Source organism: Naumovozyma dairenensis, chromosome 4 (assembly GCF_000227115.2).
Source record: "Naumovozyma dairenensis CBS 421 chromosome 4, complete genome".
In the NCBI taxonomy this organism is placed as follows: Eukaryota; Fungi; Ascomycota; class Saccharomycetes; order Saccharomycetales; family Saccharomycetaceae; genus Naumovozyma; species Naumovozyma dairenensis.
In genome coordinates, this window is record NC_016482.1 from 66,215 (window position 1) to 93,326 (window position 27,112).

General features: G+C 33.4%; 14 protein-coding genes across 14 annotated transcripts; 8 read left to right on the forward strand and 6 right to left on the reverse strand.

Annotated features, from left to right (window-relative positions):
- Positions 1 to 1,417: 1,417 nt before the first annotated feature.
- On the forward strand, positions 1,418 to 3,652 carry ECM27 (Ecm27p; the record flags this gene model as incomplete). Its single annotated transcript, XM_003669542.1, has 1 exon — positions 1,418 to 3,652. The coding sequence occupies one exon, from the start codon at positions 1,418 to 1,420 to the stop codon at positions 3,650 to 3,652; it is 2,235 nt and encodes a 744-aa protein (XP_003669590.1).
- Positions 3,653 to 4,242: 590 nt separating this feature from the next.
- LIH1 (putative lipase) lies at positions 4,243 to 5,370 on the forward strand (the record flags this gene model as incomplete). The annotated part of the gene is made up of 1 exon (XM_003669543.1): positions 4,243 to 5,370. The coding sequence occupies one exon, from the start codon at positions 4,243 to 4,245 to the stop codon at positions 5,368 to 5,370; it is 1,128 nt and encodes a 375-aa protein (XP_003669591.1).
- A 90-nt stretch (positions 5,371 to 5,460) lies between these two features.
- Positions 5,461 to 5,700, reverse strand: NDAI0D00350 (DUF5137 domain-containing protein; the record flags this gene model as incomplete). The annotated part of the gene is made up of 1 exon (XM_003669544.1): positions 5,461 to 5,700. The coding sequence occupies one exon, from the start codon at positions 5,698 to 5,700 to the stop codon at positions 5,461 to 5,463; it is 240 nt and encodes a 79-aa protein (XP_003669592.1).
- Positions 5,701 to 6,059: 359 nt separating this feature from the next.
- CPA2 (carbamoyl-phosphate synthase (glutamine-hydrolyzing) CPA2) lies at positions 6,060 to 9,410 on the reverse strand (the record flags this gene model as incomplete). Its single annotated transcript, XM_003669545.1, has 1 exon — positions 6,060 to 9,410. The coding sequence occupies one exon, from the start codon at positions 9,408 to 9,410 to the stop codon at positions 6,060 to 6,062; it is 3,351 nt and encodes a 1,116-aa protein (XP_003669593.1).
- Positions 9,411 to 11,393: 1,983 nt separating this feature from the next.
- Positions 11,394 to 12,230, forward strand: NDAI0D00370 (uncharacterized protein; the record flags this gene model as incomplete). Its single annotated transcript, XM_003669546.1, has 1 exon — positions 11,394 to 12,230. One exon carries the CDS (start codon positions 11,394 to 11,396, stop codon positions 12,228 to 12,230), a length of 837 nt encoding a protein of 278 aa, XP_003669594.1.
- A 1,561-nt stretch (positions 12,231 to 13,791) lies between these two features.
- Positions 13,792 to 16,011, forward strand: YMR1 (phosphatidylinositol-3-phosphatase YMR1; the record flags this gene model as incomplete). Its single annotated transcript, XM_003669547.1, has 1 exon — positions 13,792 to 16,011. One exon carries the CDS (start codon positions 13,792 to 13,794, stop codon positions 16,009 to 16,011), a length of 2,220 nt encoding a protein of 739 aa, XP_003669595.1.
- Positions 16,012 to 16,224: 213 nt separating this feature from the next.
- PXP2 (Pxp2p) lies at positions 16,225 to 17,103 on the reverse strand (the record flags this gene model as incomplete). Its single annotated transcript, XM_003669548.1, has 1 exon — positions 16,225 to 17,103. The coding sequence occupies one exon, from the start codon at positions 17,101 to 17,103 to the stop codon at positions 16,225 to 16,227; it is 879 nt and encodes a 292-aa protein (XP_003669596.1).
- An 832-nt stretch (positions 17,104 to 17,935) lies between these two features.
- On the reverse strand, positions 17,936 to 18,778 carry RSM7 (mitochondrial 37S ribosomal protein uS7m; the record flags this gene model as incomplete). Its single annotated transcript, XM_003669549.1, has 1 exon — positions 17,936 to 18,778. One exon carries the CDS (start codon positions 18,776 to 18,778, stop codon positions 17,936 to 17,938), a length of 843 nt encoding a protein of 280 aa, XP_003669597.1.
- Positions 18,779 to 20,062: 1,284 nt separating this feature from the next.
- NDAI0D00410 (uncharacterized protein) lies at positions 20,063 to 21,025 on the forward strand (the record flags this gene model as incomplete). Its single annotated transcript, XM_003669550.1, has 1 exon — positions 20,063 to 21,025. The coding sequence occupies one exon, from the start codon at positions 20,063 to 20,065 to the stop codon at positions 21,023 to 21,025; it is 963 nt and encodes a 320-aa protein (XP_003669598.1).
- Positions 21,026 to 21,570: 545 nt separating this feature from the next.
- Positions 21,571 to 22,038, forward strand: SOD1 (superoxide dismutase SOD1; the record flags this gene model as incomplete). Its single annotated transcript, XM_003669551.1, has 1 exon — positions 21,571 to 22,038. The coding sequence occupies one exon, from the start codon at positions 21,571 to 21,573 to the stop codon at positions 22,036 to 22,038; it is 468 nt and encodes a 155-aa protein (XP_003669599.1).
- Positions 22,039 to 22,415: 377 nt separating this feature from the next.
- VPS25 (ESCRT-II subunit protein VPS25) lies at positions 22,416 to 23,018 on the forward strand (the record flags this gene model as incomplete). Its single annotated transcript, XM_003669552.1, has 1 exon — positions 22,416 to 23,018. The coding sequence occupies one exon, from the start codon at positions 22,416 to 22,418 to the stop codon at positions 23,016 to 23,018; it is 603 nt and encodes a 200-aa protein (XP_003669600.1).
- A 108-nt stretch (positions 23,019 to 23,126) lies between these two features.
- On the reverse strand, positions 23,127 to 23,930 carry RSM26 (mitochondrial 37S ribosomal protein mS42; the record flags this gene model as incomplete). The annotated part of the gene is made up of 1 exon (XM_003669553.1): positions 23,127 to 23,930. One exon carries the CDS (start codon positions 23,928 to 23,930, stop codon positions 23,127 to 23,129), a length of 804 nt encoding a protein of 267 aa, XP_003669601.1.
- Positions 23,931 to 24,158: 228 nt separating this feature from the next.
- Positions 24,159 to 25,163, forward strand: AIM25 (Aim25p; the record flags this gene model as incomplete). Its single annotated transcript, XM_003669554.1, has 1 exon — positions 24,159 to 25,163. One exon carries the CDS (start codon positions 24,159 to 24,161, stop codon positions 25,161 to 25,163), a length of 1,005 nt encoding a protein of 334 aa, XP_003669602.1.
- A 271-nt stretch (positions 25,164 to 25,434) lies between these two features.
- NDAI0D00460 (uncharacterized protein) lies at positions 25,435 to 26,271 on the reverse strand (the record flags this gene model as incomplete). The annotated part of the gene is made up of 1 exon (XM_003669555.1): positions 25,435 to 26,271. One exon carries the CDS (start codon positions 26,269 to 26,271, stop codon positions 25,435 to 25,437), a length of 837 nt encoding a protein of 278 aa, XP_003669603.1.
- Between the last annotated feature and the right edge of the window lie 841 nt (positions 26,272 to 27,112).

The following is a 27,112-nucleotide window of genomic DNA, read 5'->3' on the forward strand; positions in this document are numbered from 1 at the left end:
CTATTGTCAAAATTCATCATCATTTCTTAGAAGACTTTACATAGTCCTTTAATATGGCGATTTTCTTTTTAGAAGAACATCTCCCGCCTCATTTAACTTATCATTGGTAAGGCCCTGGTAAGTCGTAATTCAATTTACTGGTTTTGATAAGAAAAGTTGAAACCCTTCAGAAACTATTTGAATATAGACCGAACGACGAAACGTTAACGGTTTTTTCCCCATTTATAGGGTTATTTTCAGAGAACATACGTATGTACGTAAACCAGAAAAATTCACAGTTGAGGAAGAAGAAAATGATGAACAAGTATATTACGTACAATTCTTATTATATTTGTGTATTCTAGAGTTTAGCGTCTATCTCTACGTGCTATAACAAAATAAGTAGCCTTTGTCTGGATCATGATGCAACACCTGGTGTACCTTTTCATTATATAAAATAACTTGATATATTTTATATTGGCCTCAAGATTTCAGTGTATATAAATGATGTTATACATAGTTTGGATGAATTCAAGTAAACTGGACAGGAGATATACCATATGTACTTTATAATAGCTTTAAGTTGGTTTATAAATTCCTATAACAGTTCCTACCCAGGTAGTTAGTTCTTTTAATAGAAACAAGCAATATAAGTATAAGCAATGGTATGTAAAGAAGAATATAAGAAATGTTTCTTTTGTAAACTCTTTTTTACATGGTCATGAAAAAAAACCTTTCTCGGGGCTTTCAGAAACACAAGAGTTTTCTTGCTTTACTCGGTCTCCAATAATATAATATTGATTACATGATGATAAAAAATATTCCTTACAGTTAAGAACAATAGGAACCCCCTTAAAGGACTAACTTTTATAGTTTTTAATGATTGCTTTTGTTCTGTTTCTGCGTTTTGTAGATTATGTGGCATCTTCAAAGTGAGACGTTTTGGCAAGGAAAAAGGCGCAGTTTTATAAAAGCTAGGCTCACAGGGGCAAATGTTTTCAGGTTCCCAAATAATTTACCTGCTAAAAAAGGGCATGTTTAGAAAGGAAAGGAATGTTGCCCTAAATTGTTAACAACCCTTTATTACTTAGGGTTTACAAAGAAATAGAACAGCGTACAGTTTTGTTGCCATCAGAATTTATAAAATATCAATATAATGTGCATGTCAAATAAGCCTACTGGATATTAAATTTATGGAATAAGACAACAATCAAACTAAAAGACCCAACTCTTCTAACCAAGATTATACAAGTATTGTTGAGATCTTAAATCGTCATATTCTCCCTGGAAAAACATAGTATTTTCCCATCTTCTGCATTTATATATCATTTGACTGTAAGAATTAGCATTTTATCCACCATACTAAAAGCGTTCAAAATTTAGCACATAAACACAAATCATCCCATCCCTTTCCTCTAATATCATTACAGAATTACAAATGGATTTTCTGTTTAAAATAACACATCCATCTCTACTATATCCCAATGCATCATATTCATTTACTTTCATAATACCGAGCATAATCCACGTTATTTTATCCTTCGTACTACTTGGAATGTGTGCATCAGATTATCTATGCCCTAATGTGGCACAAATATCAGAGTTAAATAGATCGTCCGTTTCAACAAGACGTCGAAACAGTAGAACACAAGACAATTCAACGAATTCATCGGGTGTACTAATGGCTGTCTTATTGTCGTGGTGTAATTCATCACCTGATCTTTTTTCCAATCTAATGAGTTGGACAACCACTCCAAAATCTTCAGATCCATCATTAAATGCTGCTGCATTATCCATAGGTGAAGTTTTAGGCGCTTGTGGTATTATCCTTTGTATCGTGGAAGGTTCTATATTCATAGTTATGTCAAGGACAAATATATCAATAAATAAACTACAAAGAAGGAATCTACTGAAAGATTTGTCGTTCACTACAATTGCCATGTGCTTCATGACATATATCTCTTTAAGAAATAGAGTTACCATTCTAAACTGTTTGTTAATGTGTTTCGTATATGTTACATATTTAGTAGGGAAGTTTTCTCATAATGAATCTAAATTCATATCAATTAATGATGAAGAAAATATAATTCATGAGCATGGGAGTGCGTCATCTGAACAAATAGATGAACAAATGGAAGCGTCTTCTGATCCCTTCATGGATTTGTCGACCAATCAATTGAACACTGGAATTAAACCTAGTTTAATATCTGCAATGGATTATCAAAGTCTGTTATCCATACTAGAAAGTTCCGATTCGAACTCAAACTTAGAAATAGACTATAGCGAGGATGCTAATGAGCTTTCCACATTATCACAGGAAAATGTGCATAATACGACAATTGACAATAAAACCAGCATTCCATATAAAGATAGACCTATAAGTGAACCCATTAAATCAAACTTAAATAATAATAATATTCTTCCTCAAAGACAAATACAAACTTCACCAGCAACTTTCCAACCATATTCTGATACTCCTGAAACCCAAAGAGATGATGTCTTCAACAATAATAATACGAATAATAATAACCAATTAACAAATAATGAGACAATATTGGCACCCCCAGTAATAAATATACATAAACCGAGAAATAGAAGGAAAATTAAAAGGATTCAAAATAGCTTTCTGAAAATATTCTTACCACATTTATTGAATTTCCGGAAAAAATCAATCCTGCATAAAATTCTATCAATATTAACAATCCCATTTGTAATTATATTGAGAATGTCATGCCCACACCCTTCAGCTGAATTAGTCGAATTTGATGAGAATTTACAAAAATATATTTATTCAAAATTAGAATTGATGACTTTGTTCATACAAGGATCATTATGCCCATTCGTACCATATTTCCTTTTATCAAGTTTACTATTTCGAGAACCAAGAATGTGGTTAATCACCCTTCCATCAATAATTGCTTTATGTTATATTGTTTTAGTAATTTCATTTTATCAAACGATTAGATCTCATAATAAATTTTCAATAATAATAACAACTGCAGATCAAGAATCAGAAATAAATGAAAAATCACAATCTCGTAGATCAATAGAATCATTAAACACGATAATAAACATAACCTTCCTTTCTATTGGAATACTAAACTCTATTCTTTATATATCAGTGATAGCAAATTCTTTAATAGAAATGATGGAAATTTATCAATCTATAACAGGTATTTCAAAGGCAATTCTTGGTTTGACCATTTTTGCATGGGGTAATTCAATAAGTGATCTTATTTCAAATATTGCCATGTGTAGGTTGTACTTAAGAGTACCACATCAAGATGATATTGAACATATTACGAAAATTGCCACTAAATTTTTTATCATCTCAATAACTTCATGTTTAGGTGGTGTAATGTTAAATTCAATGGGCGGCATTGGATTTAGTGGATTAATTGCTATGTTATTTATTCATAAGGGTTCTAATTATTGGTGGTTCTTAAGATATGTGGAATTGAAAGAAGGAGAATCTACAACAAATTATAATCATAAATTCATCGTATCATGTATTGGTATCATTATTCAACTAATTATTCTCATAATAATATTTGGTGGTCCCGACCAAGTTCGTGAATGGGCTCAAAGGAAAATGAGATTGTTAGGAATAATTATGTGTAACATATGGGGCGTTGCTACTCTATGTAACGTATTATTTGAGCTATTCACTTAGCCATACATAAACAACAATATATTCATATAGAAATAAAAGATTTCATGCTGCTTTTCCACATGACTCTCCTAAAAGCACCTCCTAAAATAGGATGAGTAGAACTATTATATAATCAAGATATGAGTTAAGATTTGTTTTTATAGGACAGATAACGTTGAAATTGAAATAATGGGGATTAAAAGACAAAAAAATCGATTGTTTAATGACTTTTGCTAAGTAACATGAGATTATAAAATAAAGCTTTGCTATATATTGTAGTTGTAGTTGTTCTTCTTGTTGTTTTAAGAATCGTTCTTTTCTTTTACTTAATTATAATGGACTTTACGAATGGTATTATTTTTTATGCAATAAGCGTCTATGCGACTTGTCCGGTATGTCTAATGTCACAAAAGATTGCGACAGAGATATAAAAAACAAACGCATCGTGATAATAAAACCAAATTAAAAACTACATTCCCGACTACAAACCTTTGAATAATCCACTGGTGGACATTCAAGATTATCAATACGTTAGTATACAATATCAGAACTGATTTGTTTTTCGAAGATAATTTTCCATTATTAAGGAAGGTAAAAGACGTCTTAAAGTCATGTTTGCCTTTACGTCCAAGAAGAGCTTCGTTATAACGCTGTTAATAACATTATTTCAGTTTTGTTCTTCTTCTAAAATGAAACCCGATCTCATTCCTTCAAGCGATTTTCAAGATACCAATTCTGTATCATCACGGCAACAATATCAAGCTAATTCGAAAAAAATTGTAAAGATAACAAATCCTACCTATGAAAGATTAGTTTATTTTAGTAAAATGTCTGGAATGACAAGTTGTATTACGCAAGATACAATAATACCCGGGAAAACATTAAACCAAGGTGGATGTCCCAGCACTATTAGATTCTGTTATGATCCATTATTGAATCCCACTTGTTCCGATACATGGATCGCCGCAGTGTTAACTGCGGAATCAGGTGAATTAGGTACTGGTTATGTGGCCATTGATCATGAAAAGAAAGTTGTTATTTGTGCCTTTAGAAGCTCTACAACTATACAAGATTGGTTTAGTGATTTTGAAATATCTCCAACCAAATGGAACCCTGTTTGTGTGGATGAGTACAAAAAAATGATCGAACGTGGAATAATTAAAGAATGTAAGGATTGTATGATTCACAGAGGGTTTTCAAAATTCAGTAGGACTTTAGGTAGATTTTTCCTTAATAAATTGGAGAATATTTTAAGGCAATATCCTGACTATCATTCAATCGTCACTGGCCATTCATTGGGGGCAGCATTGGCCTCAATGGCCGGAATTGAGCTAAGATTAAGAGGTTATGAACCATCTGTTATCACATATGCTACACCAAGGTTGTTTAACAACGAGATGAAAGAATGGGTAGACGAGCTTTTTCATTCCAAAGAACTTCATGATACATACGTCTCAAAGGGTGAAATGAAATTAGACAAAGGTTATTATCGAATTATTCATACAAGAGACTACATTCCAATGGTCCCACCATTCTATGAACCCGCAGGGTTAGAAATCTTTATCGACAAAATTTCTCTTCCCCATTATATTGAAGATCTCAGTTATATAGGTCTTGCCTCTGAAGAAGCATCTAAACAAAGTATTCGTGATGATTTGATTGAAAAAGTTGAAGAGTGGCTCCGCACTGAAGAACATCGTTCTTATTTTATAAATCTTGCTGGTTGTAATGGATTCTAATATTATTTTACCCTTTCATACTCCAATTTAGGTTAACCCTTTTTTATAAATAATGTATACCTACTCAATTCCTGGAATAATCAATTATCTTCAACTCTTCATTCGTTTATAACTGATAACATCCATATTATTTCGTACTCTCTTCTGTCCATTCGTGGTACTTGCTTGTTCCGCTTGAACTATCTTTACTACAGACATATTTTGTTGAGCTTGTGAATTTCTCTGATATATTTGTTGCTCCTGTAATTTCTTAAATTGCTGTTGCTGCTCGAGATCTTTGGAACTTAGTCTATTTAAATAGTACTCCTCCACAGTATCATTTCCTTCCATATCCGCCGACGATTTCTCTGTTACTGTACAGATAAACGGTCAACCTTACTTCAATAGATAATGGGGTTTACTTTTAATGAGTTGTTTACTACTTGTTGATGACGACTATTACAATTTGTTTTAAATGAGATTTCGACCATTCCATCGAACCCTGGAGGAAACAGGAACTAAACGGAAATACACAACAATCCATTCAAATTTTCGAAATTCTTCCCCGATCCACTAATTATTAATAGTTTTTCAATTTTGTTTTGACACACATTAAATAATATAATTTACAGAATTCTATCTAATTTGTATTTAAGGTTTATTTCGTTAGATTGTTCTCGAAGTCCCTAAATATTGTTCCTTCTTTATCGTTACATTGGTCTAAAACCAACAAATTCTTCCCAACTACGAACTTCACTTGGAATTATGACTTCTTTCGACTCTAGTATTTTCATCTTTTCTGCTAATTTAGCATTCAAAGCCTTTGCAAACAATAATGCAGTTTGCGGTTCGTTGAATAATGGGATGGCGAAATCAATTGCATTTCTTCTCATAACATAATCGACATCATCTGTGTTTTCTGCTCTCTTAGAAGCCAAGTTGAAAACAGCCTTAATATCATACTTTTGGAATAATTCGCGTAATTTTCTCTTATCATTCTTTGGAAATTCAATTATCTTTACTATAGAACCAGCCGTTTCACCTATATGTTGAAGAATATATTTTTGAGCAGCTTCATTTGTAACATAAAGTTTGTATTTTAGTGGAGCCAGTATGGCGGCTACTTGACCTAAATAGTCCTTTGATAAATCTCCACCTAACAAAATACCGCAGTCAGGTAATGGAACATGGAAGTTCATTGTACTTTGAATGGCAGCCCAATAACTCTCTAATAGATCTTTACCGAAGGAGGCGACTTCACCAGTAGATGCCATTTCAACACCTAAGAATGGATCAGCACCTGCCAATCTTGTGAAAGAAAATTGTGGCACTTTAGTGGCAACGTAATCGTATTTTTTACCCAACATTAAATCAACAGGTTTTGGGACTTTATCACCACCTAAGAATGCCTTCACTGCAATTTCGATAAAGTTTGTACCTAGCACTTTAGACACGAATGGGAATGATCTGGAAGCTCTAATGTTACATTCGATAACCTTTAATGGTTTATCACCATCTTTGATAATTTGCATGTTAAAAGGACCTGTAATTTTCCATGCAACAGCAACTTTATCAGCAATTTCCTTTAAATCAGCCTTGACTTTATCAGATAAAGTTTGTGGTGGTAAGATGAGAGAAGCATCACCGGAATGGACACCAGCGTTTTCTACATGTTCAGAGATAGCATGAATCAAGACATGACCCTTATAAGCAACTGCATCAACATCAATTTCTTGTGCGCCTTCAATAAATTTAGACATAACGACAGGATGATCAGGAGACACATCAGATGCTAAGGTTAATTTATTTTTCAATTCTTCTTCATTATTAACAACACTCATGGCGGCACCAGAAAGAACGTATGATGGACGAATTAATACAGGGAACCCAACTTTAGCGGCAAAGACGTTAGCTTCCTCAACGGAACTTAGTTCACTCCAATCTGGTTGACCAACTTCAATGGAATCTAAAATGGAGGAGAACTTATGTCTATCTTCAGCTCTATCTATATCAATAGGACTTGTACCCAAGATATTACAACCATTGTTGAATAGAGTTAATGCGATATTTTGTGGTAATTGACCACCAACGGAAATGATACAACCTTCTGAGCTTTCTAATTCGTAAATATCCATAACTCTTTCATAAGATAATTCTTCGAAATATAATCTATCAACTTCATCGAAATCAGTAGAAACAGTTTCTGGGTTATAATTGATCATAATAGTTTTTTTACCTTCATTTCTCAATGTCTTGGCAGTGTTAACAGCACACCAATCGAATTCTACAGATGAACCAATACGGTAAACACCTGAACCAAGGACTAACATACCATGTTCATCAAATTCCACATCGCTCTTTGTAGCATTATAAGTGGTGTAAAGATAATTTGTGGTAGCTGGGAATTCTGCAGCTAAAGTATCGATTCTCTTAACAAATGGGATAATACCGAATGATTTTCTTAATTTTCTTACGTCAAATTCATTAACATTTGGATCCTTAATGGATGAAGCGATTTGTTTATCAGAGAACCCAACTTTCTTAGCTCTTTGTAAAATATCTTGAGTTAGATCATTTAATTTTTCAACTTGTTCTAATTCTTTATACATCTTAACGATGTTCATACATTTATGTAAGAACCATTTATCAATCTTAGTTAAATCATGAACTTTTTCCACGGTATAATTTTCATGAATTAAAGCTTGACCGATAGCTAAGACTCTTCTATCAGTTGGAACGGATAAAGCTTCATCTAATTTATCACCGAATTCATTTGAACCTTGGAAACCTAACAAAGAAGGATCCACTTGTCTCAAAGCCTTTTGGAAAGCTTCTTCATAGTTTCTACCGATAGCCATAACTTCACCCACAGATTTCATTGAGGATCCAATTGATCTATCCACATATTGGAATTTAGATAAATCCCATTTTGGAATCTTAGCTACGATATAATCTAATGAAGGCTCGAAATTAGCGACAGTAGTCTTTGTAATTGGATTTGGTAATTCCGGTAAAGTATAACCAAGAGCAATCTTAGCGGCAGTATAAGCCAATGGATAACCTGTAGCTTTGGAAGCCAAAGCAGATGAACGTGATAAACGAGCGTTAACTTCAATGACACAATAATCCAATCCATTAGGTTGTAAAGCGTATTGAACGTTACATTCCCCAATGACACCAAGGTGTCTAATGATTTTAATGGCAGCTGATCTTAACATATGATATTCTTCATCAGATAAAGTTTGTGATGGAGCGAATACCATTGAATCACCGGTATGGATCCCCAATGGGTCGAAATTTTCCATATTACATACTGTGATACAATTACCTACTCTATCTCTAACGACTTCATATTCAACTTCTTTCCAACCTTTCAATGATTTTTCCACTAAGATTTGTGGTGCTAATGATAAAGATTGTGAAGCTAATTGTTTCATTTCTTCAGCATTGTTGGCGAATCCAGAACCTAGACCACCAAGGGCGTATGCGGATCTAACGATGACAGGGTATTTTACTTGTTCAGCTGCGTCTAAGGCTTGATCTATGGTTTCACAAGCGATGGATTCAGCGATTGGGATGTTGATTTCCTTTAATGCTTGAGCGAAAAGGTCTCTATCTTCAGATGTGATTAAAGTTTGGATTGGAGTACCTAGGACTTTAACGTTATATTTCTTTAAGGTACCATTTTTATCTAATGCTACACCACAATTTAGACCAGTTTGACCACCGAATGTTAAAAGGATAGCATCCGGCCTTTCACGTTCGATGATGTAAGTGATATATTCGGGAGTGACAGGTAGGTAATAGATTTTGTCAGCTAACGAATGAGAAGTTTGATTAGTAGCGATATTTGGATTAATCAATATAGTTTTCTTTTCAGCTTCTTTTAGAGCTTTAATTGCTTGAGAACCACTGTAATCGAATTCACCTGCTTGACCGATGGATAGACCACCTGAACCGATGATTAGTACTGAATTCACACCTTCAACTAATTGAGGATTATATGATGGTGTATTGAAGGTGGACACAGATGGTTCTGTTGATTTATAAATTGAGGTCATCTTTTGATTATTTCTCTGGGTTGCTGTTGGGTCAAGCTATTGTCCTTGGGAATGAGTGATAATACAAGGAAAATCAAATAGATACAACGTTATTGAATCTATTCTTCGATGTAAGATAATTCAAATCTCGATCAAAGTAGAGAATATATATATATACAAGAATGAGACGTTAGAAAACACTCGAGAAAAAAATAGCATTAAAAGGTGACATCAACATGTAGTCAAGAATAAACAATAAATATGAGAGTACGTACAAGTTTGTTGAAATAATGATTATATTGCAAGTGTCACTCATTCATTTGTCTTTTCATTTGCATTTTGCCGTCTGGAAGATGGAAGAGAGGGAGGGATGCGTGAGTCAGAGAAAAATTTTCACTTAGAGAACAACACCCAGACACGGATGGGTCAGTTAGTGGTAATTTCTTTAAGCAGTTACAGTATGTATGTTAGTTGAGCAAGAAATTATTTTAATGATTATTGGTACTATTTTATGTGTTTATTATATAGTTGATGTTGTTTAGTTTAATTTGACCGTATTTGAAAACTACGCTACGTGTTGGAAATATGACTAAATGGTTGTTTTTCAATCAATGAAGATTCGGAGTTGGTTTCGGTTCTTTTGTTTGCTTTTTTTGGGGCACCTCTCTTGTTATTGCACTTAACAGTCACTTTTTTGTTCAAATTCGTCCAATTCGCTCATTTTTTAGACTTTAAGTGCAAGAATTGGCGAAGTTCTGCATTTTTTTTGGAAATGTTCACAGATGCGGTGGGTGTCTGGGTGGAAGTTTACGGGTAACACCAACTGCCACGGCCTGCCTCATCGGGTAAGAGATATCCATTCATTAGCATACCTAAATAGGAAATAGTGTGGTTTCCTAGCCGCCGAGGAAACCCCATAACAAACCTTCACGAACGTGTTTATAATCAGTAGGATGATAAAGATCCGGACACCCCAGTATGTATATTCAGCATACAGCACACAGCACACAGTATAATACCATAAAATGCCATCGGACCTTAACTCAATCTTAATATTGTGAGAAGGGGAGGGGGCCGCGGATAACACCATTAAAATATACAGTCTTGTTGATATAGTTGTGGCCATACATACACGGAAGGTCGTGAGATAAGGTAAAATAAGCCTACACGGATAGCACTATCTCACTCCGATGCTATAAAGGAGAGTCCAGGGGATGGTTGGAGGCATGGATGGATACATAGCAGGAGTAAAGAATAGTATTCTAAAGGGCGAAAGCAAATGAGAGCACTGGAAGCACGACATATCATTGCAACAACGGTAAGTCAAATACCAATACTAATACTGATGCTAATACTGATGGCACATATTAATGACATGAGCGTGTCAAAGAAAGTATAGAGAAATAGTATCATATATACTTGAACAGTAATGTCGTTAAATTGCCCTTACATTTATCTAAGGTTGCGTTAACCGTATAAGTAATTGAAATACCTGCGAGTAAAATTGTACAAGTAACTTCGGTGATCCGTAACCATGACATTCCTTATGAGTAATACATGTATCTAGTGGTTGAACTCTGCACATTCGTATCCATAGTTCGTTTCGTTTCGTTTCGTTTGGATTGGATTGGATTGGATTAGGTAACATCACGAAACGCTTTTATAGTTACCCTTAACATTATATTATATAAAGGTAATAGACCTTTCCTTATCATCAAGGCACCCCATGTTCCTTCCTCCCTTCCCTTCTGCCCTCTTCTTGGTCACTTTTCTTATTAATAGAGTAACAACTCAATCAATAGGATCCAACATCAATTCCTCTTGGATTATTACTCAATCCATAACATAATTAATCTCTAAGCCTACTATAGAACAAAACATACAACTAAAGTATATCTTATTTATAAAACAAGCCAATTGAAGACAGTGTCTTACTAAGAAAGAGGTAAGATTTGAGAGAACCAAAAAACTCTGATATTGAAGAGCAGATAAAGGGAAAGAGAAATGGGATTACGGTACACATCATACATTGAAAGACCTTCAAATTTAACATTTAAAGAGAAAAAACGTTCATCATACAATAGCATTAGTAACAACCGATCTCGTAATGAAAACGTAGGAACAAATCGAAGTGGTATATTTTCATCAGCTCCATCTCCAATTCCACCACCAAGACATCTTCGTTATGAAAATGGTGCCTTTAGAATCGTGAGAACTCCATCATCAGTGGTCACTACTTCATTGATTTATCCTCATTTAAATCATGAATCCAGTACCAGATCATATCGAAATGGTCGTCGCAATCATCGTAATCATCAAAATCGTCATACTGTATTCTCTCCCACAGATAATGATTTCAATTCAATCTATAATAATCAATACGATGAAAATGGGAATGGAAATGAAAATGAAAATGATGAATATTATGATGAAGATGAAGATGGTGAAGGAGTCGAGCATGATAATATGTTATTTGATAATAGAATGTCTGGGATAACAAGATCAATAGCACCATCTAATGGTAGTATTAGTCTTAAGAAATTCATGACATTTGGATGTCGTCATTGTAGGACACATTTATCATCATCTAATGAAATTATGTCCAAAGATTATAGAGGCAAGACTGGAGATGCATATTTGATGGATCATGTGGTTAATGTTATTGAAGGTACTATGGAAACAAGACCAATGATTACGGGGGAATATTTGGTTTGTGATATCTTATGCCATTGGTGTAAGAATTTAGTTGGTTGGAAATATATTCAAAGTGAAATGAATGATCAAAAATTCAAAGAAGGGAAATATATCTTGGAGTTGGAAACTATTTGTCTTTGTGATTAAAAAAAAAAATAACGATCACTCTTACAATTCCCGTGTTCTGTTTTATTAGGAAGGTTTTTATGTTTTTTTATGTTCCTTTTTTTTTTTCGGTATATTTAATACCAAACTATTTTTGGTTTAATAATGATAATAATAATATCTTCTACATTTTTTTATGGTTATGAGATATGACCGGTTATTTAGGTAAAAGAAGTTTACCAGTCCATAATCTCTCATGGATATATCAACCATAAGTTATGCTTCTCTAATCTCAACAGAGTTTTATTACGTTTTACGACAAAATTATTGAATAATAAATTTTGTATTGAATAATGCAAATATTACATATCAGTGGGTTAAATACGACCTAAAAGCTAGAACTAATCTTCTGCTATGTAACACATCGAATGAGCTAGATGGTCTAGATTCTATAGGTTTACTCATGCTATATTCTACGTACATTATTGTAGACATTCCATTGCAAGCACGAGCAATGCGGTAAGACTCGACTGAACATATGCTCAGCAAAGGTAAATCCGCAATGAAGTGGTGAAGATAATAAGTAACATAGTAGTAAAAGAAGCAAGAAGCGTTCGAACCAATTTGTTCATATTAATAGCATCATCGATGAGGAGGCATTGGGAAGAAAAGTTTGTTTTCTGGAGAAAACTCTGCGCCTAAACTGAGAGATCTCGAACTTAATGCCGGAAGAATCATTCTTTAATGTCTTTAAAAATGGGTAAGAGCAACTAAATAAAAATGATAATCTTAAAAACACCCTGTACCTGCCTTTCAGGTAAAATGGAAAATCCTCGCTCAAGGGATCTGATATATAAGAATTTTTGCAAAGCCATTGTCTAGGTATATCTCAATTATTCCTCCATGAAACGTGAGTAGGAATTATATAGATCTTGCAATTACGAAATAAATAAATACCAAGACCTCATATCTAGATTGGCTAACTCTTGAACTATACATTAAAAATGACATTTATATTTATATACGGAAGCCACCTACTATTTTATAGTGACTGTTCGACCGAGAGGTCCTCCACAAAGACTTGATAATAAATTTTAAGTTCTAAAAGCAATACAATGTCTATTCTTATTGGGGTGTAATGTCTACCAACCTTCTTTAAGTACAATAAAACCAAGTTCATCTTTTAAGTATGGGGGTCTTATTAATTTCATACCAAGAAAACGAGTCTCTATATGATGTATAATGTTTAGTTTACCAACCAAAAAGAGTCAGTTAGGATGATATATTCTTATTATTCGTTTGAAGTACATATTATATGTAAATCCCCATCTTTACTTATTCATTTTGTCATCTTCCTCATTCCTTGTATTGATTGCGTAAACTTGGAGATTGTGAAATCTAGAACAATAACTATATAGCGTTACAAGAACGAGGCCCTAGGATGTTGATCCAAGTATATACGTTGAAAGGAAATTTACCTCATGAAGAAAACACTATATAATCCCTGTTTGATATCTGATAACTAAACTTATTGAATCAAGAAAAAAGATAGCTTGCGTTAAATGTTTAATATATAGGCATCTAATAAGGAAAGGAAAAAGCTATGGAATATATCAAGATTACCAAAGTTGAAAATGTTGTATTGCATAAAAGAGGAATTCCTGTAATTGGAACATTACATTTAACTACACATCATTTAATATTCTCATCAAATGCTTTATCTACAGAATTTTGGTTTGCGTACCCGATGATTGGATCTGTCTTTAAAAATCAAGGTTCCACGTTATTGTCTAAATTAAAAGATAAAAATCAACTAAATGAGTCTCAATTCCATAACAAGTCTACTTTCCAATGGTATGAACATCGAGATCTATGGTCATTAATTAATATCAAGATTATAGGTAAAGATTATACCATCATATCATTAGATTTCATAAATGAATTTGAAGCTAATGCTGTATTTGATTCATTGTTAAAATTAACTTCATTGAATGATATTTCACAATTATATGCCTTCTTATATACTCCTAATAGGGCTGAACTTCAATTTAATGGTTGGAATTTATATTCTCCTGAAAGAGAATTCAAAAGACAAGGCCTTCAATTAATTGGAAACAACGATGAACATACTGAGCATGGCGAAACATTCCCATGGAGACTGTCGTTAATAAATTCAGACTATAAATTTTCATCAACATATCCTAGTAAACTAATTGTCCCTACCTCGACATCTGATTCATTATTAACACATGCGGCAAAATATAGATCACAAAATAGGATACCGGTATTAACTTATTTTTACAAGAGAAATGGTGCTAGTATAGTAAGGTCAGCACAACCTCTACCAGGTATCATAAATCAAAGATCAATTCAAGATGAAAAATTAGTAATGGAATGTTTTAATTGCTGTAATAAACTACCACTTAATAATAACATTGCTTCGATTTCAACAAGACAAAATGTTATTGTGGATGCTCGCCCTATGACAAATGCAATTGCACAGGTGGCTCTTGGTGGTGGTACTGAAAATATGGACAATTATGCATTCCCACAATTAAGTACACCGAATGGCAAAAATCATACAAAGAGAATGTTTTTAGGTATTGATAATATTCATGTCATGTCAGATATAATGAATTCATTAATTGACAATTTTCTTGTAGATGGAGATTTAAATTTACCCATAAATAAGAGACAATTGAATGGCATAACGAATTCGAATTTGAAAAAAAATTTGAAAAATAATTCCGCTAATACATCATCGAAAGGTAAAAATTGGCTAAAGACGATCAAGATACTATTAAGTTCTACAGAAACTTTAGTCAAGTCCGTGATATTTAATGGATCTAATTTATTAATCCATTGTTCTGATGGTTGGGATCGTACAGCACAAGTTTGCTCACTGATTGAACTTTGTATAGATCCATATTATAGAACTATGGAAGGTTTCATAATTTTAGTGGAGAAAGAATGGGTTTCATTTGGCCATAAATTTTTAGAAAGATGCGGTCATCTTGGTTCTGAAAGGATTTTCCATGATAATACAACATTTTCTACAACATCGACGACTAAGAATATACCGTCGAAAATAATCAATGACCAAAGGGGACTTCTAGGTGGTGGTGATTCTCATAATGATTATGATGAATTGTTAATAATGGATAAAAGCTTACAAAATAATATAAATTCAAATTCTGTATTGATTAATAAAATGTCCAATAAATTTAAAATTAATAAGAAATGGAAAAACAATGATTTAAAGTTTATATCACCAATTTTCCAACAATTTTTAGATTGTGTTTATCAATTATTGATTCAAAACCCAACATCCTTTGAATTTAATGAACGATTTTTGAGAAGGTTAGTTTATCATTTATATTCTTGTCAATATGGGACATTTTTATTTGATAATGAAAGGACATTAATTGAAATGGATGCAAAACATAGAACAAGAAGTGTTTGGGATTATTTTTTATCCCGTGAGAAGGAATTCATTAATACTCAATATATACCGTTTCAAGGGAATAAGGATGCGATGAACGAAGGAGAAGAAATTCAAGGTGACAATGGTAATGACATAGCATTGATATCCGATGAAGAGGATTGGATCCTACCAGATTTAAATAAAATTCAATGGTGGTGGCAATTATATGGTAGAAGAGAAGATGAAATGAACGGGCCATTTGTCGCTGTGGATGACTCAGATTTAATGAAAGACAAGGATAATTCTACATTAGATAGATCTATTTCAGTGGGAGAATCAGTAAAAGGGATTGGTTTGAAGTTACAATCATTCGGTTTGGATTTATTTGGGAAAAAGTGATTTTTCTAAAAAAAAAAGGGAAAGACAAAGAAACATGTCCAGTGAAACAACTTTTTTTAGTGTCTCGCGTATATCTATACAATTAAGCATATTCTTTTTATGTAACCAATCAATAAAACTCTTCATTCATAACAAAAGAAATTGAATATATAATATTAGTATATGTTTGAAACAAGAGTCTATAAAAATGTGACGTAAAATCATCATGATTGTCTACTTTTTTTTCTTAGTTAATTGTACAATTCCGTCTCTCCAAGTTATCCCACACCATTGAGAAACCAAGATAGACAGTCTTCTAGTGGCTTCAATAGTTTCGAAATCACAACCAATATTCAAAGCTCCCTTTAAATGTCCTCTTAATTGTGGATTAACATCCTGCGGTACTAAGGAAGCAATGACGATCAAACTTTTCTCTTGAGCATTTAAAACATCTACAAATGATAACAAAGGTCCATAAACATGAACCAATGCATAATACCATAAGTCTGGATATGAAGAATTCATATTATTCACCACTCTTGTGGATACTTTATTATACAGACTATTCCAATGGTTTAACCCACGTTGTATTATCTTAGTCCTATCCTGCATAGAGTGAATTTGTTCCCTCATCGTTGCAGGGCAAGGTTCTTCTCTACCCATAGCAGCTTCCCATGGGTCAATTTGTGGTGTTTTCGGCAGTAATACGGTGGGAGTATATTCTTTCAAGCTAGAGAGTCCATTAATCGCACGAGGTAATCCAGCTAACGGTCCTGAAGTTAATAGAGCATCTCTAAATTTTTGAGTTAGTTTCAATTGCGGTGTGGATGGGTTTGAATAAATTTCATTGATTAATCTTGCCTTTAAGTCATGATCTGGATTGTTGACTAGTTCCATTGTCTTATGAGCTAACGTGACTCTATATTTCTTGGCATGATCATCACTTAAGGACATGGCATAATGATATAGTTTGGGTATTTCTTGAGGTTCATTACAAACACTGAAGGATGTCGCTGCGACTAAGTACCATATATTTTTTAATTTTGGATGGAATTGATAAAGTTGAATCAACCGTTGAGGATTTAAAATACTGTGTGTAGCGAAACTATTCATTATTTTTCAGAGTACAGTCTCTTAAATAGTATGTAATGCCCTTCTTTACTCATTTATTTAAATAGTTGTTGAAGTACCCATTCCAATTTTCGCATTGATATAGTAATATATTTTAGATCATCTGGAAATTTTTCAAAAATGATTCTCGAAGAATTTGACTTAATGAGATAAAACAAGAAAAGTGAAAAATATGAGTAATAATCCTTTAAATAAGATGACATAAGACAAGTCAAGACAATACAAGACAAAGCAAGTATTATGTGTATCTGATATGTTAATTGTTTTTTGTGATAAGGTTAGGAAGCTTAGGATGCTATATCTTGTAAAAATACTTCTGGTTTGTTATCTATTGCCTATAGTATCATGTAAATAACTATCAAATACTATTGGAAAAGGTTCTAAGATTGGTGACGTTCTTTGAAGTAACTTCAGTTGCAAAGTTCTCATTAGTAGCTCTCGAAAGGATCGTCAAGCTCAGCCTGCACATATGCAGGTAAAACACTTTGTTATGATCTTCGTTATACTTGAACAGGATACAACTAGTATTCGGCTTACACTATCCCATACTTAAGTTTATAAACTTACGTATGATTTTGAGCAATTGCACCAACGTCCCAGACTATTAGCAATAAATTGTTATAAATCTTTCATTGCGGTATTCAAATAAATCTGTCTTCTCCCTAGAGGAGGTTACATTACTAGACATATATTATAACATTATATTTTAGCATTCTATTATAAGACAGTATCATTTTCATTATGTAATTTATGTTTTTTATATGTATGTACAAGATTGATTCTATTTTCCCCAGTGCTCAAAATACTTTTCATTCTACTTTAATTTAATATAAGCTCTATGAGCAATTGAGGTCTTATGAATTTGATCTCTCTTATCGAAAGCAGAACTTTGACCCTTATAAACAGCTACTAATTCTTCACCTAATCTTACTGAAAAATCCTTAGAAACTCTTGAATTTGCACCTTCCACGATCCATTTCCATGCAATCCTATGCCTTTGTCTTTCATTCAGTGTCACCGGGATCATTGCTGCTTTAGCAACTTTTGTCTTGAAAGTCTTAGTAATCATCAAAGGAGACAAATTCTCAAGATTCTCCTTCAATACTTGTATAGGGTCCACTTTCAATTGTCTATGAACAAGGTATAATGCTTTAGAGATGATTCTTTCTGCTTTTGCTCTCTTACCGTCTCTCATTATCATATTAGTTACATGTTTCACTATAGGATCGAATTTCAATGGTATTGGTTTCCCTGATAATGATTCGTATTCTTCTAATTGTTCCTTTGTGGGTTGAAATTGTTGGTCTTGTAAGGATTCTTGTATTAGATCTATTTTCGGTTGGCCTGGTGGTGCTAGGGATGTTTCTGGGTTGAAACCTGTTTGTTGAAATTGTTTCTTTAGTTCGTTTATCGATTCTAACCATTGATCTACTTCTTCATCTGTTAAGGATTGTAATGATTCATTTAGATTACCTGGAGATATATTTTCATTTGTGGTTGTAGTAGTAGTAGATTGAAATCTCTTTGAATGTTGAAGGGGTATTTGTTTGACATTCATAATAGAAGGGCATGTTGAGTATGATGACATCGGCCTCGTTATGGCAATTAGTGAAGATGATACTGCTATGCCACGGTTTCTTAACATAGGCAATAACATGACTAGTAGCTGTGATTGTGGTTTGGTTGCCAGTTTGTTTTAACGTGAAACTAGTGCTGCTATTCACTTCTCTAACTCGTTTGTTGTTGTTTTTTGATTTTTCCCTTAAGCATATTGCAGCCTATATTAATTTTAACGGTCTAGTGTTTTTGGTATAATAATGTACGTACATACGTAGCTATGTTTCTTCAAATTTCGATAGTTCAAAAAATAGTTAAATTAGGGTACCGAACAGACAGCCCAGGGTTATATTCTTTTGTCCTTACATATGATAAATCTATTTTTGGCTAACCCTAGACTCCATCTTCTCCTCTCGGGAAGTCTCGGCCTGCCTCGGAAAAAAAGGATGCTGGAGGTATGGGTTCTCAGGGGTGAGGGGGTCCGATGCATAGAAGGGAATGGGAAAAGAAACAAGCATGAGGGGAAGGTTAAGAAGCATATGCACGGACGTACGTTCTAGAGGCCATAGAATATATTAGCTGCATATATAATATATAATATAAATAGTATGTACACATATAATGGTTACATCATCGATGACATAAGGCGATCGTTGAGAATTTAAATGGAGAAATGACAATAAGGGGACATTGGAGAGGAGGGGGGGGCAACGAGGAGTCATAGCATGGCATTACAAGATGTATGCACATACGCATGTGTTTGTATGTATGCTTACGAATATGGCTAACAGTATTTATTACCATTCGCCCAACTCCGTTTTTTCCTCTCCTCGAGGGTATACGTCTGTGGGTGGGAGAACACTCGTATTAATTAACTTTACCGTTCCATGAATGTTAACAACAATGAAGTAATCAACAAGGTTTCGAGAAAAATTCTTATTCCTTTCCTTCTATTGTTATTTCCATTGCATTATTACTCTCTCGATGCGCGTTGCTTTGAGTTGATCCAAATCATAATAACAGAAAAATGCTTACCGCGGGATAATTAAAACCCTTATATCCAGATAGATAGATATGATTGCCTATTGCTCCTTCTACACTTGATCCGAAGGGGTGTTCTTCTCTATCTTACTCTGTTCTCCAACAAGAAGAGTTAATATACTACTATTATTAATCAATAGTAGCCGTTCTCTATATGCAAACATTGTCTCAGATTCACCCTTCGAAAAACCGATAATCACCGTTTCTCTATTGTTATGGATTTGTTCTTTCTTTCTGAATTTGTTTCTTGTTGTAGATCCACTAGTTTCATCATTTAATATGTATCTTCGAGAATAAAAAAAGTGTAATCTATATAATATATTTTGTAAAAAACTTTCATCATATGAAAATCCTATGTTGGTTTCTCCATTCATATTCAATCATTACACAAACAAACAACCAAGCAAAAAACAAAGAAATGAATTCCTTTACATACACTTCTATTCAAAAGCAAAAAAGGCTCTTAACACTAGTGGAACAAAAATTATCTAAATGTGCCAAACAAGGTGAAACTAAAGGTTACAACTTAAGAGAAATGGTAGGACATGCCAATTTATTGGATCAATTATTAGATAATATTCAAAATTTTGAAAATTTTGAAAATCATCAAAGACAACATTCGTACTACTATAACAATAAAAATAATGATATGATGGGACCATTACCTCGTATAACTAATTATGCAGATCCACCTATATCACAAGATGATGATTTTTTTAATAAAAATAATGAAAATATGCTGATACCAAGAAACTTATCTGCACAGCCTCAAAATTTCTATGACATAGAAAAGGATGATGATAATGATTATGATAGTCAAGAACAATATCACTCATATCTAGGAGACACATACGCCCATACAACTACTAATAGCAAGAGTTCCTATTCATTGGGTACGGGTACTGCTGAAGCAATACAAAAAATGAATGATATGATACCAAGAAGTTATGTCGATGATATTGGAAACATGTCAAGTAACAGTAAAAATATGGGTAGGAATAATATGAACTTGGAACCAATGACAAAATTACCAGAATGTCCACCTCTACTATCATCTTCACCATCATCAGTAGTGCCCTGCTCTTCAGATTTGGAAACCATATCGGAAGCTCCCCTCTCCGACGAAGAATATGATATAAAACCCAACATATATGGCTTAACATTTGCATCGCTATGTTCTAAAAGTAACGGGTATCCGTCACAGTCCTCTCCATCGTCCTCCTCGTCTTCTTCTTCCTCTATTTGCGATCGGAAAGATTGCACTGCTCATATTAAACAAGGTAATTTGCCCCAATTGACCAACTAGGTAAAAACTCCCCGTTCATCATGTCATCTGTGAACACACCACCATATTAATAACATTCTTTACTTCATATAGTTATGCAACTTTACAGGATATATACATAGATATCTGTATTTACTGACACTCATCATATATTGTGACACATGTTTTTCTTACCGAGGGGCAGAGAACGGAAAATAAAAAATAACAAGGGGTTAACGGGGCGCGCCAAGAGAGCTGGAAAGAGGGTAATCATCTCCCATTACTAATACGGTGTGTAATGCACGGATGTTGCTTCCCGGGTAACCAGTACCTCCCGGCAATTATTGAAGATATCCCCTTATATACTCAGAATTCATAATAATATAGCGTTATAATACGTCTGTATGTCTAAGTGAAAAATAAGGACAAAATTTATATAAATATATATAATATATATGCAACAACAAGGAATTTTTCACTTCCAGGAGTTATCTTGCTATCTTTCGGTCCTTTCTTTTAAGTAGTCTTTTCAATTGTATACGAACCAATCAATCAACTATATAGTAAAACAATCACAAAATAACATAATGGTCAAAGCAGTCGCAGTATTAAATGGAACAGCAGGTGTCTCCGGTGTAGTCCATTTCGAACAAAAATCAGAATCTGACCCAACTTTAGTATCATGGGAAATTACAGGTAATTCCCCGGATGCCATGCGTGGGTTCCATGTCCATGAATTCGGTGATGTGTCTAATGGATGCGTCTCTGCAGGTCCACATTTTAACCCATTTGGTCAAACTCATGGGGCACCAACTGATAAAGTTAGACATGTAGGTGATATGGGTAACGTTAAGACTGATTCACAAGGTGTAGCAAAGGGTTCTTTATCTGATCACATGATTAAATTGATTGGACCAAACTCCATCATTGGTAGAGCTGTGGTCATTCATGCAGGTCAAGATGATTTAGGGAAAGGTGGTAATGAAGAATCTTTAAAAACTGGTAACGCTGGTGGTAGAAACGCTTGTGGTGTCATTGGTGTAGCCAACAACTAACTATATCATAGTAATACTCATGACAATAATGCGTCTAAATTATGACTAAGTAAATAAAATAGACACACAGATACTTACCTACATATATATATATATATATAAAGACATATATTATGTAAACGAAACGTTAACGATTTCTCTATGTTAATTCATTACCTTTTCTAAAGCTGACAATGATAAAATCAGCCATGTTATCAAGTGTTTTCTCTCTTTTGCACTAGCGTAATGATGTATTGACAATAAAGCATATAAACATTAGATAAGAAAAGAATACCAGATCACAATGCGACCAAAAAGCAACACAAATCAACTACTCTATATCAACTATTATAAGAACAGTTTGACAATCCATCTTCTCTAAAAAAAGGCATTGAATAATGAATGAAACAAATGAACCAACTCGTAACGAAGATAACACCTCAAGTGGCGATCAATCATCATCATTACCAGCAACATATTCATTTCCACCACTATATACAAGACAACCAAATGTCATGATAAGGAAACAACAAATTAACGCATGGATAGATATAATCTTACAATTCGCTCAATTACATAAATACTGGATCATCTCACAGGATGGGACCCCAGTATCTTCTAATTTGAGTATATTCAATAATGAATCAATACAAAGATCTGTACCACAAGTATTCATAGATGAAATATGGTCTCAAATGATACAAGAAAAGAAAGCATTACCTGTACAAGAACATCATAAGAATATAAATCAATATTTTATACTATGGAAAGATATTCAATCTTGGGCTTCAATAATATTACAATGGTTTGAAGATTTTAATAAATTGAATCAAGTAGTTACCATTTATGAATTGAGTCAAAGTGATGAAACCATGGAGTATGAGTTCCATCAAATGCCTGAATCATTATTGAAAGTTTGTTTAAAACCTCTTTGTAAAAGAAATAGAGCAACTATGTTAAATGACGAACATGGTACACCGATTGCCATCAAAGTCGTTTGAGAAGAGGTAACTAAAAGCATTATTATGTATACGTATATATATATATACATACATAATTTTTGTAACATAGATCCACTTTAATATATTTACAAGGATTCTCGTTTTTACTCACGAGTATAATCGATTATTGATCACTGCCCAATTTAAATTATCTAAAACATTCTTGATGTAATCCTTCTTACCTAGAAAACCATAATCATTCAAATATGCATGATCCCATAAATTAACACATATAATTGGCACAGTCCAATCCTTATTATTATCATGTTCTTGGCCTTCAACGACAGGGGAACCTTTCCCCTTCTTCAGTCTTCTTTTCATGTCATGCAATTGATTAAATTCATCCAAATTAATTGCACTATTTAAATCTAATTGTTGGTTCTTACCAAAATAATATGGTGTCCCATTATTTTGTAAAACCATCAAATCTAACCTCTTATTCGCTCTCTCGACAAGGAATAACCAACCTTGCCCCAAACATCTCGTCATTGCCTCTTGGATCATCAACTCTTTCAATTCTTCCCAGGTCTTACCGTCAAAATATTCCTTGACACGATTTAAAAACATCTTCGACGGTACGTTGTCCTTCCCCGTAGCAGAAGGGAGGATATTCTCAATAAATAAATGATTATTATGTACACCAGATGCATAATTAAAAACATGAGACATCATAGGATCCTTACTTGTCTTCAAAACAATATGAAACGGATAATTAGATTCCATCTCCGTTCCCATAGTATTCATAGTCAATTTTTTACACAAGTAATCTTGTGTTTGAGTCCATATTATATTGAATCCCTTTGCACTTAGTATCTGAGGGATACCTACAGTTTGTAATTGCGTGATATTGTTAAGTTTCGGAATCGTATGAATCGATCTCCTCGTTATTATGGACCTAGACATCCTCAACATCTTGTGTGGTCTTCCTTCCTTGCGTTTACTTTTCTTCTCCTTTATTATTATCTTGACTTCTTTTCTTTCGTATTCTCTTCAATATTGAATAAAAGCAGCTTCTCGAGACTTTAACAAGATTAACTATAAGATGTAACCCGATATTATCAACACTTTATATACTTGGCGATTAACAAAATACGACAACAACAACAAGAATAAGACAAAGCTACACAATTTAAGGAAGGGATGTTGCCAATGAAAAAGTTATCTATAATACGACCTTTATTGTATATTCCATGTTTATCAAAAAGATCATATTCATCTGCATTTAAAAGGGTAAGGAATAATAATACACCCTCTAGTAGTAGTAGTAATAGTAGATCTACTGTTAAAAATAATATAACGCTCCCTCAAGAAACATCACCTTATGTAATACAGCCCAATAATACTTGGAACTCACAAACGAGTTTCTTAAATGAACCTACAATCTTAATAGAAAGACAGATTGAAATGATGAACGTTTTCCTAGGTTACGAACAATCCAATAAATATATAATAATGGATGTAATGGGAAATCGTCTTGGTTACATGATTGAAAAGGATTTATCCCTGTGGAAATCCATCCTAAGACAATTTTATAAATTACATCGTCCATTCACTGTCGATGTGTTTGATAATTGGAATAATTTGATCATGTCCATTAAGAGACCCTTCTCTTGGATTAATTCTCATATCAAAACGTACGTTCCTAGGGAATACGAACATATACCTTCGAGTAGTGAGACATCAGGTTCGCACTCTGTTCTTGATGAACATGATGGGATATTGATTGGGGAGACTATACAAAATTGGCATCTTTGGAGAAGACGGTATGAATTATTCCAAAGAAGTTCAAAAGGACAAAATGAAGGAATGGATCAATTTGGTGAAATTGATGCTCCCTTTTTATCATTTGAATTTCCTGTGTTAGACTCTCGAGGGAAAATCATGGCAAGTATAGATAGAAATTGGGTCGGCTTAGGGAGAGAAATGTTCACTGATACTGGTGTTTATAATTTAAGATTCGATTCAAGACAAAGTTTTAATGGAATATATCCTCAAGAATCAATGAGTAATCAAGTATTGAATTTAAATCAAAGGGCTATATTGTTGGCTAATGCAGTATCAATTGATTTCGATTATTTTTCAAGACATTCAAGACATACAGGTGGTGGATTATTATCGTTCGGTAACGGAGGAGATTATGATTAATTGATTAATTGATTAATTGATTAATTGATTAATTAATTAATTAATTATATTAATCGATAATTCATATTCCAGTATTCTTCTAACGTATATCGGAAATTTCCTTGCATGTATATACTATATTAGAATTTTAATGAACAACCACCCATCACTCAGAGAAAAAAGTTATTCTTATGAATATTATTCAACGAATGAAAAGTATATGTATTTCAATACCTGTTTCTAAAAATGCTTAAAGTATAAAAGTATTAATTTATATATCCAGAATTTATAGTTACCTAAAGATTCGGAAACGATATAGTAATTCCCTATCATGGAGTACAGGGTCAGAATATAAATGAATTGATTCTTCCAACTTCTTTGCGGAAGAATCTTCAGCATGTATAATCTTCCACTTATCCGATCGAAGAGAATTTACCATTCGGTACAGTTCATCTAAGAATTGGATAGTGTTTTCCCCATACATACCCCACAGAAGTTTATAAAATAATAATGGATTTTCCAATACGTCATTAAATTTCTCATTTTCAATGAGTTTCTTAATCTTTTTCAATAGTTCGCTTTTCGTAAACTTGTGAGGTAAATTCCTAACCCTTTCCTTTCCAATGTCGGAGACACATACTTCGACATCGGTATCTTTAGGTAACAATATATTAGAACGGGTAATAAACTCAATGCAATTCAAATGAGTAGAACCATCAATATCCAGACCGTACAAATTAAAATTGACATCAAAAATTCCAAAGGTGAATTTATGGAATTTTTTAAAATCGTGTATACCCAACATTAATAGAAAATCGGAAGCAGATAATTTAATAGCCATATCTTCTTCGAACCTGTCAAGACCTTGAAGAACCATGGCTAATAAATTAATCATAGCCGCAATTAACGATAAATAACATGCTGTGGCAGTGATTGGAGTCCAGCCCATTGAGCATGCGCCTAACGATTGGAACATCACGTAGACTTGCACCAACATCATGATATAGAACATGCTTAAACTTGGTTGGTTTGCAGCAATGGTAATAGGAGCAGCATTGGTTGAATTAATTACCACTGAAAGAATAGAGGACAAACAGACAAAGCAGAAAAGTTTAGAATTGAAGCGCATTATGATTTTGAAAAGCAATTAAATTTGTTGAAGCAGCTGAAAGGTTATGTAGTTGGTTCTTTGATTATTTGTCTATAAGAAGTATACAATAAGAAAAATACAAGAATATTACTAATATTGTTATGAACAAGGGAAAGATATTCAAAAAAAAGAGAAAGAATTAAAATTATCAATGGTTTATATACTTTTTTTCTTCTTCCAATTTCTCTCTTTCCTTCTCAGAATAGGGGGATAATTTGTTTTTGTGTCCTAAAGAATTGAATAGTAAAATGCCATTCCACAAAAAACCTTTGCAATGTATTCATATGTTTGTGTCTCTTATTATCCTTCTTATTATTTTCCGTCATAAATAAATAGCCGCCCATGTCCCTTCGGAAATATAATAACGAAAAGTATACAGCCACATCCTTACCCCACATATATTAAAAACCTCAAAAGATATAAATTCCAGATTTTGTAGACACTTTGAGGTACTAAAATCAGTTGATCGATTGGGCGTGTTCTATTCTCAATTCCAGTAGTTTGTAATTCATAAAAGTTTTTGTGTCAAATTACTATATATTAACAAGGATGTCTGGGTACATATGATCATACAACGATGGTCTGGGTCTAGAAATAGTCATTCGAATTTCTTAGTAAAAACCAGGCCAAATGAACTTCTCTTGAGGGTTTAATGTTCAAAGATATATTAGAAAGAAAGAAAATAAATAGAGATAGGATTGTCATTGCTGCTGGGTTGTAAGTTATGTGGCACCTTATGACTATTGCTATGTATATAGGTAAAAGGGAACTATCGAAATATGTTTTTGCAGGTTCGATATTTTTGAACTGCTTTGCCCTA